The sequence below is a fragment of the Maylandia zebra genome, linkage group LG10, assembly GCF_041146795.1.
Source record: "Maylandia zebra isolate NMK-2024a linkage group LG10, Mzebra_GT3a, whole genome shotgun sequence".
Taxonomy (NCBI): Eukaryota; Metazoa; Chordata; class Actinopteri; order Cichliformes; family Cichlidae; genus Maylandia; species Maylandia zebra.
In genome coordinates this window covers 12,488,336-12,500,197 of record NC_135176.1, presented here as the reverse complement: position 1 = coordinate 12,500,197, position 11,862 = coordinate 12,488,336, and the positions used below count along the sequence as shown (strand labels likewise).

Sequence of the window (11,862 nt, the reverse complement as noted above, 5' to 3'; positions counted from 1 at the left end):
TCAGATTTAAATGTTTTAATGAGCCTTAATTTCAAATAAGCACACACAAGTCTAAGTAGCAGGGCTACACGCTAAACACCTGGAGACAAGTTACTGAAGCATCAACCCCTCTGCAACCTAAAACAGCTTATATTGGGCTGAACACCTTTTTATCCCACCTACCATGGTAGCATTTAAACGAAAGAGAAAAAAAAGAGACTGTATAAGTATGACTAAAAAGCATGTTTATTGTAAGTGAAAGCTCAACGGGAAAATTTGGTTCGTTCAGCCTCACTCGTTTTAGTTCATGCAGTTTTGAAGGCTGATAATAGAGAAGCCACAAAATCATACTGAGAGCCAATTTGGGTGTCAGTAACCACTGAATACTGTGCATGCAGTTATGACTTGCGAGGCAAGCTGTCATTGCTCTTAATTATTCATGAAACATCATAAATCACAATGAGCACCAACAAAGCCTCACACAAAGGATAAAGTGAGAGATACAACCAGCAATGGGAAAATGAACAACAAAGCTAAGAGAATCATCTTGAAAGGAGGATCTGATGCACAGGCCAGAGCTCATTGCTGGAGGTAAATTATCTTCATCTCTCTGTCTGTTGTTCATACATAATAGTGATGAGAAACTATTTCTGTTATTGGAAAGGTTTAAAGAATAGCAGGCAATCCAGGTTTGGAGGTTGCCGTTTCCCAGAGGATGAATGTAGGCTGACTGTCCATCTCATAGTCGGACAATGGGGTTAACAGAGAAAACTGAGGCGCTGCACTTAGCGAATGCCTTTTCTGCCCAGGAACCGCAGAACTGCGTAGTTGTAGGTGGTGGCAACCAGATACAGGAACTAGAGTGAGTGGAAGAATTAATGAAATGAAAAAAATAATCAGCTTCTACACATAAACGAGTACTGTAAGCATTTTTTTTGCAAGCAGACAATGAATATTCATTTGTCTCCAAGAGGAGAAGTGATCAGTATAATGCTTTAATCATCCAAGATAGAAAGCAAACTTTAATAGTCATCTCTGACTGTGTGTAGTCACGAACAGAGTTTTGGTTTAGAGAAATCCACACGTTGAAAATTCATTTATTTCTGCTCAATACAAACAAGGTGACTGGAATTTTTTTGCGTGAAGATCATAGCATTGAAAACTGACATTGACAATGTGTCGCCGTTCCTCCAAATAATTCACATACTTTGCTGTGTACAGTGTTAATCAGAAGCGGTTCCACTCACAACACCATTCAAAATGATACTTTAAACAGTAAAAGCAGCTCTGTTTCTGGAAACTCATTTTCAAGTGCCTAGATTGAGAAAAAACGTTTATCGGATGTACCAGTGATGGTGTTTTTCCTGCTTCATCATAACATTATGTAATATGATAAATGTAGATAATACGATAAAACATATATATCATATTAATGTATGTCCAGGATGAACACTAAAACTGGCCAATCATGCTGTTGTGATGTCACAGCATTGCAATTTAGGGGGGGAAACAATAAAAAGATGCCCGTGTTCAAATATGACCCTCTTGCGGAATAAATGGTAAGCATTTCAAGGGTTTTCTTTATTAATGAATGCAATAAAATATATATATTATCAAGATAGGCTTGCTGCCAGCCAGATTTAGGTTACTTGCATTGGTTTGGTAATGATAGTTTTTAAAGCAATAGCTAACTTCTTGACCTGTGCTAACTGAACTCTCAGAAAATATTGTTGGTCACTGGCAATATTAATCCTTGACAAGCACTATTATGATGACGTAGGAAAAACACCAACACCGCAGAGTGGTTTCATTTCAAAATTTAAATTTGATTCAGCTGTTTAAATAGAGTTAGCTTAAATGTCCTAGAAATAATGCAAAAATAGCTCACCAGTGCTAACAGAGTGATCCCAGCACCGGCAAATGCAGCTATGTACAAGTCATATGTGACATAGAACTGGAAGACATAATAAAAAAAGGTTAGCTTGAAACACATGCAGGGTGTTTAATCAAACTCGTGTGTGTTACTGTGAGCTCTCTCATATGCACGTTATCCTGCTAATAATTCAAAACAGATTTTATGTCGATTTTGATCAGTGATTTTAATGTGATGATGCCAAAATGCTATATCGAACTGTATAAAGACTCTACTCACTTCACTAGTTTTGCAGATTGCTGCTAAGGTTGTCCCACAAGACTTGCCTGGCATTGCATTCCAAGGAAGCAGACCTTAAATGGAGACATAACATAAGTGAGAAACCTCATACTATGGCTGAATTATGATGAGATTTGATGATCCGTGTATGCTCTGGCTTGCCTGAAGCATGTCGGGGAAACTATAGTGAAGAAATGACCATAAAGGTGTAGTTCTCTTCATTATTTCCTGACTAATATAGCCATCAGTCTAGCAGCCACTACACGGTGATTAATTGCTTTCAAGGGCGCATTAACATTCCCATCAGGGGGACCATGTGGTCAGTAGTTACACGAGCAACGCACCATACTGCCTGGCGTCCATGCAGATCCAGCCATGCTGATTAATGCTGGGGGTTGATTCAGACAGGATGTTGACGGTGTGGCAGGTCTGCTCCATATTGAACAAGAAGAAGACTGGGATAGCACTGAAGGCAAACACCGCCAGCCAGATGAAGGCCAAGATGTACGTCACTATGATGAACTGTTGTAGCAAAAAAGTGCAGCACACAAGGTCACAGAATCGCAACACAGATGCTAATAGATACTTTCCGCGTGATAAATGTGGTGTCATTAAATCTGTAATGAACCATAATTCATGTGGAAATTGCAGAAACAAAGAGCATATTTATTAGACTCAAAACAAGCCAGAATTCAGCATCTCAACAATGTTGACACCTCACATTTCCCCTCCCTCTTCATTTCCTCGCTCCCTCCTCCTCCACCCATGTGCTCACCGTCAGGCTGAGGCAGCGGCCGCACTGGGTACTCCTGAATTCGCCGAAGGTCTGTTTGACAGCACTTGTTGTGTAGAAGCCCTCAGCCAGTAGCAGGATACCATAGAGGAAGAAAAATGAAGCCAGACCATAGATCACGTACTGGAAGTATTTGATACTGGAACAGTCACAGAGAGAAGTCAGTCAATTAGTTAAAACAAAGCAATGCCAGAGACTTAGAAAAAAGAAGCCACAACTGATAGAAGTTATTGAAAAATCACTCACAAAGAGGCCATGACCACATAGTCCTGAATGTTGCGGGCAAAGTAAGTCTCAACGAGGACTTCGGTTTGGGTCAGCGCTTCGTGCCCGCAGCCACAAAATAATGCCATGCCAGCATAGCACAGCAAGGTGGCCACCAGGGATGGGTAGGGCACTGCCCCAATGCACCGGATACAGCAATCATAGCAACCTGAGGGGGCATAATATATCAGCACACAGGCGGCACACACCGCACATATAACCACACAGCACATCTATGCCACAGTGGGGGACTCTTTCACCCAGTGGGGGAGCTATGAAAAAGGCCTCCCTTTGTCTGAAAATCCATGAGCATACACCAAAACCCCAACAACAGGCAAGAAAGCAAAAGAAAAAGACCAAGAAAAAAAAAGAAGATAAATTAGACAGCAGTGACAAACAAGAGTTCAAGCAGCGTCTCCCAATAAAGCGTCCAAACAAAAGCAGCCAACACGGACTTTATAGCAATCTCACGCACTTCTTCCAGAGCAAGCTGAGCTGTTGAAGCAGGTAGCAAACATCCAAAGTGTTAATAAATGCATTGCCAGAAATGGGATAGAGGAAAGCACCTAAGGCTTTGCAAAGCCAAGGCTGCCTGACCGGAAACATTTGCTGCTTCTGATGCTGTACTCCGCTATAAGAAAGGTTCCAGTGCCAACAAGTGTTGTACAGAGCTCTCTACAAGGTATTGCTACTGTAAAATAAGCCTCTCAGCGCTGACTTCATCCAGTATGTGAAAGCTCAAATGCTTGTGCCAACACCTCACAGCTCTGCTCTTACTAAATCTGGTCCAGCCCTCTTTGTCCAGTGGTCACAGGCGTCACCAGGCGATTGAGGGATGGTGGTGAAACGCTGGCTTCAGGGGGCCCAAAGAAAGAGCATCTCTTTGTGGCAGCAGATACAATATCCATTGTATCTGCCATGATTGGGAAGGAACAAAGGCCAGTGATGTCAAACAAAGACCATGGTGCCACAATACACACATATAACGTAATGGCGGAGGGGTCACCGGGACCGTCTCTCCACCACTGCCAATGTCACTACTCAGGGCCTCCTCCCTCCACAGCTGGCTGAGACTGGTACCATGGCACCGAGTGTCAATGTCGGTGGGGGCCGGGTTCAAGTGTTTAAAGAGTGGGTGGAAGCATTATGAAGGAGAGGGGCAATTTGAATATCTTCACTACAACAACAATAGCAAGCCCAACTCAAAATTAGTTAGGCCCAAACATCCCCAAACATGTCTATTTCTGCATTCATCTTTTGCAAGATCTTTTGGTTTTTAGTTGGAAGGAAGCGAAACTGTGAGTTAAACAAACTGTTACTAAAATATAAATAGTAACAGCAGGAAGACTGTTAGTCCCAAAAATGATAGCGCCTACGGACGCCCACGCTTAATCTGTGCCCGGCTGCAGCAGTAGTTGTATTGATAGAATAATAAACGCCACAAAAGCCTCAGTTTGAATTTCAGTGCAAAGTGCATCAGTGCATTTGCAGCAGATGTCAGGTAATTACTGAAATCTCCAAAGCTGCTTCAAAAAAACCCCAAACAAACATGCAGAATTTCACTCAGAGGCTATTTGCAAGTGAGAACACGTTTAGCAGAAGTTGTTTGCGTCCACAATTCTCTTGGAAGTGTGACAAAATATGCCCGTGACACATGTGGGAGTATTTGACCTCTTTCACATGAGTGACCTGGCATGGCTTTGGCATGATGAGAGTTGCTGCCCAGCTCTGTCATGCCACTCTGATTCCACTCTAGTTTACTGCTGAAAGAGATTAGAGCAGGTGACAAGAAGGTAAATAATCCTGGCAGCGTGCACGTGTTTTTCTTTTTGGTCTTTTGAAATCACCATCATATGTTAACCTGCATCATGTGTTAGAATCAAGGGGCAAAAAGGGAATTAGTGGTAAATCAAAAAATGGGTCTAGAAATGCTTTTGATGAATTAAAACAGAGGATTAATTTGCAGCAATTCTTCGCTCAGACTTGATATCAAAGGACATCAAAGGTAACATTAGTACTGGTTATTGAAATAGACTTTTTAAAAATTTTTTTTTTATAAATCCCATCAATAACAAATGATAAGAACCATTAGAAATTCTGTGCACTCACCCATGTCCGGAAAGAAGTGTCAGGTTATTGAAGTTTTGCTGGGTGGCTTTGTGACTGTGATATGAGGATATGAGAAGTTATTCGCCGCCACCCCTATATGAATCTAACTCGCGCTTTTGTCTCATCAACAATAGATAGACCACATCTCCCCGAGTCACATCTTAAAGTCACAAAGACCCATTTCAGCTGCCAGTCATTATTTAAGGAGCCACGGGGAACAGAGAGTGGGCCAAATATTCTAACACGAACTTTCATCTTGGTATCTTCTTCCTTTTACAGCATTTTCATTTCTTTTCTTTCCCTGATTCTATCATAACATATGTGGGTAATTTAATAAACATGCCAGCTTTTACATGCACACTTTACACTTTTAAGCATTCAGTAAAATAACAACTCAGCTATTCTGCGATCTACATTTTTTTTTCTACATGTTTTTATCTCTTTACACACGCTTTTGATAAGTCATCTGTTTATTGCACACACCCCATGTCAGACATCAGCACCACAGGTAACAGGTCTCGTGGCTTATAAGTCCATTTGTGCAGAACACTTAAAGATAAGAAGCACGCACAGACAGAAGAGGAAAATAAATCTAAACCTCAGTGACTGACATTGACGAAGTTGAGTAACAAGGGTGACATTGATGGTTGGGTCCAGCTGCTGTCCTCCTTCCCTCCCTCCCTCATGTTTGACCCAGTTGATGTCAAAGCTGGGTTCACTACAAAGGCGCCAGTGTGCAGCAGGAGAAAACACCATGCTTTTTTTTTTTTTTACGAGAGAGTGAAAATCCTCACCCTCCTTTCATTTGCCATTTAAAGCACACAGTGCACAAGTAGACGTAATCAAATATCATCATCAAAAGACACAAATGATCACACTATTATATCACATTTAATTACCAGGAATTAAAAAGGGAATGCTTTAATTATTTTGGAGAAACAGCACTTTATATTATTATACAGTTATCTATCCATCCATTCGCTTCTGCTTATCTAGGGGGTGCTGGAGCCTATCCCAGCTGTCACAGGGCGAGAGGCGGGGTACACCCTGGACAGGTCGCCAGTCTGTCGCAGGGTAACACACAGGGACAGACAACCATTCGCACTCACATTCACACCTATGGGCAATTCAGATTTTCCAATTAACCTATCCCCACAAAGTACATGTCTTTGGACTGTGGGAGGAAGCCGGAGTACCCGGGGAGAACCCACGCAAACCTCACACAGAAAGACCCTGCTGATGGTAGAATTGAACTCAGGACCTTCTTGCTGTGAAGCAACAGTGCTAACCACCATGCCACCGTGCTGCCTATACAGTTATCTAGTTGTATTAGTTATTGGGACTGCTAGAGATGCAGTGCAATTTTTACCAACTCACCGGATCCTGTAAAAAGCTGGAGGGACTGCTGTGTTCCCGACCCAAAAAATAAATAAAAAAATCACTCCTCCTCAGACAGTTCCTTCAAATATAATCGGCTTCTGGATGCTGAAATTGTTTGGTTTAACTTTCCATTCTGCAACCTTTCTCAAAGCAATTACAGATCAAGTGATTTGTTTAGAAAGGATTCATGACACTGGCTCTGATACACTTAAAGTGCAGGGAAGTGACGCCTTTGAAGTCTCTAAGAAGACATATGAGAGAATGTGAAAGAGAGACAGACAAGAAGCATTAATTAACCTCTGTACTGCATATGAGTGTGTACAATGGCTGTCAGCTTTGCTTAATGTTGACAATCAAAGGACGGGGATTAGGTAGGGGGACTGGATTTAGACGCTTGCTGTCTTGGGTGGCATGAAAAGAGACTTTATTAATAAACTGCATTCCACAAAGCTGATGCAGATGGTGGCCGGTGATGTTACCATAGATCATATGATAAATTATTCGGTAGCAGTTAATAAGTCTGCGTAACAGCCTCTGGTTAATGCATGAACTGATATTTTAAGCAAACATATTACTGCCCAAGCGTTCAGCTAACGTGCAAATGTTATAAAGGCTATTTTGCATAATCACATAGGAAATTGTAGCTATATTATTATTGGTCCTACTCTGCAGGGTATGTTAAAATAATGCAATGTAGGCCTATGAGACAGTGTAATTGATATGACACTTTTATAACTGACTGCCTAGGATAGATACACTTGCCAGTATTTACACACTGAACATGGTAATATGCATGTTTATATAGAGGGAGTGGAGAAGTGCCCTGTAAAAGTATTTACATAATCTCTTATCACCGTTGTCATAATGTGTGTCGTGTTATCTTATGAAAAAACCAAACAAACAGCTCTCAAACAAACAAACAAGCACTTGGAGGAGAAAAACAAGTCAGGCTCAGTCGGGAGTGACTTCAGTGCCAAAGGCCTCCTGTGGCGAGGGTTAAATTATTTATTTTCCCAGATGCTGAAGTAAGGATGGACTAAGCTTCCCTCCATGTTTGTTTGATTATCTTTAGTGATCTCAGACTCTTTCAGCTGGGTATTTGGGATATGAAACCAGCCAGTGTGTTTTAACATGATTAAAAGATGAAGCCTAAAACAGCAGCAGTAGCAGGAACACCTAATTAAACATGACGACTGTAAGGAATGTGTTGGTGGTTTTTCTAAAGGTGTGTACCAAGCAAAGAAGATGAAAAGATGAGATCTGGATAATTTTAGTATTCTCAACGCTCCACATGCTGGACAAAAGTGCCAATTCATCAGTCAGTGTCTGATGACTACTGGCTGCATTGCCATAGTGTTTGATAGCGAACGCTAGATACAATCATAATCTGTATATAAATGATGGATGTAGATCTGATCATTTATACAGTGCACAATGTGTTACACTCAAGATAACTTCTGTGTATTAGTGCAATAGCTCTTGGCTCTCTAGTGTGGTGTCTTTTGTGTTATTTCTGGCATTGCTGTTCATGCTCTGTAAAGATATGCTCTTATATAGATGTCAGGAGTTTATAAACAGTGTCCTGTGGCTATCATGTTGGACCTCTGGTGAGTTCACAACATCCCAGTGGACATAACAAGACCTCCAGGCTCACCATAGGTTGTTTTGGGGTCTGCCAAGCAATGAAGGTGCCATAAAGAGAGGAAGGCAGAAGCAGGGCTGCCAGGCGGATCTATACACAAAGCCACATGGGTGTATTCAAACATCAGGGATGCATACAGCACTGTGACCCTTCCACAGTTGGGTCTGTCAGACCATCTTTGATTACTCCTTCCCCTAGCACGCAGCCCTCAGGAAAAAACAAAGCCACACATAATGATCATCAAAACCTCCCCAGAGGGCTCTATCACTGAGCTACAGGACTGCTTTGCACACACTAAATGGGAAATTTTTCAAATATACACAAACTGTGCTGCATCTCCACCTGTGTTATTAAGCACATCAGCGTTTTTTCTGACAAGAAACCCTGGATAACTAAGGAAGTCCAGTTTCCCTTGAGGACTGAATGATCTAGCCCTCATGTCCGTTCGAAGACAAGATTGAAAAGTGGCATCAATCAGGCCAAACAGGACTGTAAGAGGAAAATTGAGGTCCACTTTACTGACAATAAACTCAGGCAGGCTTGGCAGGACACACATCACTAATCACAAGGACAGCAATCTCAAACTCAACAACATGAACACTTCCCTGGTAGAGGAGGTAAGCTGCTTTGCTGGCTTTGAGGTTAAAAGACCCAGTTTGGGCCCTCCATCTACACCTACTACCACTGTACAGGAGTGTGATGTGAACCTCATGTTTAGATTGGTAAACCCAAGGAAGGCTGAGAAAAGCTTCTAGCTCAGACAAGGTACCCAACAAAGTGCTCAAGGCGTGTCCCAGTCCAGACCTCAGCATTTTTCACCACTACATCTTTAACCCTTGCACAAATCATTATCCCACCTTGCTTGAAGTCATCTGTCATCAATCCAGACTCAAGGAAAGCTTCTGACTCCCTCACTGACTACAGGGAGACCTGTTGCCCTAACATCTACAATCCTGAAGTGCTTTGAAGGGCTGGTATCAAATCACATCAAAGGCTGTCTTCCACTGACTCTTGACCCACATCACTATGCTTACAAAGTGAACAAATCCACAGAGGATGCCATTGCGACAGCTCTCCACTCCACCTTGAATCATCAAATGAATCAAAACATGTGAGGATGCTCTATGTTGACTATAACTCAACATTAACAGCATCACGCCATAGAGCCTGATCAAGAAGCTGGCTGAGTTTAGTCTTTCCTCTCCTACCAAACACTGCACCTCAGTCCATCCCATTAAAACCATTATTAAATTTGCTAATGTCACCACACTAGTGGGACTCATATGAGCGGCAGATGACTCTCTCTACAGGGCTGAGGTCCATCAACTGGTCATGTGGTGTTCAGCAAACAATCTTGCAAAAGAAAACAAAATAAATCATAGACATCACGAAGAGCAGAGGCTCGCTCGGTCATCAGTGGAGACTCTATTGAGAGGGTCCATGTTTTTAAATTTTTTGGGACCTTTATTTCCAACAATCTCACCAGGCCTCCCGCAGTGCAGGACATTAAAAAGGCTATCCAAAGAAAGTACAAAAGATCACTGGCTGTATCCCCTCTATGGAAGAGACTGCAAGAGAGAGATACCTCTCAAGAGCCTTCAGGATCACTAAAGAAACCTTCCACCAGGTCACTTGCTGTTTGACCTGCTTAGACCCTACATGTCCAACATGAGTTTTTCTCTATGTGTAAACATTGTTCTAAATTAAACATTATTATTGTGAGGCAATTGGACTCATTCATATTCATAAATATCTATTGTCTTCTCCTGAAAGGGTTTGGTTCACTGTGTAAAAACTGTTTTTTTGTGTGAATGTCTTTGTTGGCAGAAATATCTATCTATCACCTTAATTTCTTGTATTAGATATTGCAATGACAATAAAAGGCAATCTGATTCTGATTCATAGATTGGACATAGATGGACTTAGACACCATGGCATGGTTTGTGTCTCCACTGTGGTGTATGGAGAGATTTTTCTTTCCGAGGATCTCTTCTTTCTAAGAATCTCTCCTTTCTCCTTTAATTAGTCATTAATGTGTGGCTCTTTTCCACAGTGTTTCTCTTGTCCTGTCGCCTCACACCCCCAACCGTTCACAGCAGATGGCTGCCCCTCCCTGAGGCTGGATCTGCCAGAGATTTCTTCCTGTTGAGAGGGAGTTTTTCCTTCCCACCAACACTAAGTGTTTGCTCATAATTGGATTGTCTGATTTTTGTGATTTTCTCTTTAGTATTGTAGCACCTTTACAATATAAAGCACATTGAGACAACAGTTTTTGTGATTTGGCGCTATATAAATAACACTGAATTAAATTGAACAGACACTTGGAATGCAAAACGGAGCAAAATGGAAATAATGTTTTATTCAATTAGAGTCAAAACAAGTGAGTGAACCCAAAAACTCAGTAGGAGTTATTACATATGTCAAAGCTAAAGGCTGTTTTCTCATAGACCTCTATAGGGCTGGAAGTGTTTTCACAGACACAAGTATTGGCCCCACTGGTTATTAGAAAGATTGTAGTTTTAAGGGATATCTGTGGTGGTTTCACTTTTCAGACCCAGACGCTAGGCCAACCCATTATATTATCTATTACACTCGGAAAAGATAACCAACATAGCATATATAAGTTACTGACCTAGTAATGCTTTAGAGAGAACAAATCAACATAGATAGTCTAATTTTAACCCCAAGCCTTATCTAAACCTAAATTAACCTCACATCTTTTAAATTACTTCACTGGAAATAATCGAGATTCCACTTATTCAGCCTCACATTCAAACTATTTAACAATACTGGACTTTAAAATCCAAATTATAACTGAACTGGAGACATCTTTTTTGCAACTCATCAGAAAACACTTCAGCTGGAGAGTTAGGTGTGCTGAAATAGTGTCAGCTGATGCAGCATCCAGCTGCTAGCCTCAAGCAAAGAAGAGAAGCCAGTTACAGAGGTCTGTTGATCTCACTTCTTTATCCCCAGATTTTCAAATATCTTACATGAATTTTTTTTAGCGGCTTACCAAGGTTTTAAAAAACACTCCAGGAACAGTGTAACAGTGTAAATGCAGCACAGTTCCCCTGTAACTGCATCTCTAAGGCTAATCATGACCTAGATATTATACAGCTTAGGACTACCTTTCTTGACATATACGATTTATAAGTTGTCATTATACCTGCTTTTTCCCTATAAATTGTGTTCAAATCCCAGATTCGGACAAGACTCATCTTTAGTTCCAAAAATCTTTTAATAGCCATCTCATTTAGATTACCAGTAAACAATTTTATAGGTTCAAAGAACTCAAATCGCAAAGCTTGAGGTCCATCGTGTCCATTCAGTACAGAAAGACCCCTGGGTTTAGCTTGACAAGGGGTCCAAACCACTTGGAGAGGGAGCAATATTCTGCAAGTTTCATAAAACTGCTTTTTAAATGTGAATAACTGAATTGGTATACATACAGTTACAATGTAATTACAGTCATCTCTCTGAAGACCTTACAGTAGGCTTTTCATAAACAAACGACAAATAAAATGTTGGTCTAAGTTTATT

The 11,862-nt window shown here is 41.2% G+C and overlaps 1 protein-coding gene across 2 annotated transcripts; it reads right to left on the bottom strand.

Moving 5' to 3' along the window:
• Positions 1–5,422, bottom strand: plp1b (proteolipid protein 1b). Of its 2 annotated transcripts, none has more exons than XM_004573365.6 (7): positions 5,298–5,422; positions 3,171–3,357; positions 2,907–3,063; positions 2,476–2,653; positions 2,132–2,205; positions 1,868–1,933; positions 1–836 (listed from the first exon to the last, which is right to left on the bottom strand). In XM_004573365.6, exons 1-7 carry the CDS (start codon positions 5,299–5,301, stop codon positions 765–767), a joined length of 738 nt encoding a protein of 245 aa, XP_004573422.1. In that variant the 5' UTR covers positions 5,302–5,422; the 3' UTR covers positions 1–764. The 2 variants fall into 2 exon arrangements, with proteins under 2 accessions (XP_004573422.1, XP_004573421.1); XM_004573364.4 differs by lacking the exon at positions 5,298–5,422 and adding an exon at positions 3,755–3,959.
• Positions 5,423–11,862: the final 6,440 nt, after the last annotated feature.

Bases quoted from the DNA above. Each gene is read 5' to 3' on its own strand.
- plp1b (XM_004573364.4), bottom strand. From the start codon at position 3,794: ATGTTTCCGGTCAGGCAGCCTTGGCTTTGCAAAGCCTTAG. The intron at 3,358-3,754 runs GTGCTTTCCTCT...ATGCCCCCTCAG, and splicing joins TTGGCTTTGCAAAGCCTTAG to GTTGCTATGATTGCTGTATC. The intron at 2,206-2,475 runs GTGCGTTGCTCG...TCTCCATTTAAG, and splicing joins CATGGACGCCAGGCAGTATG to GTCTGCTTCCTTGGAATGCA.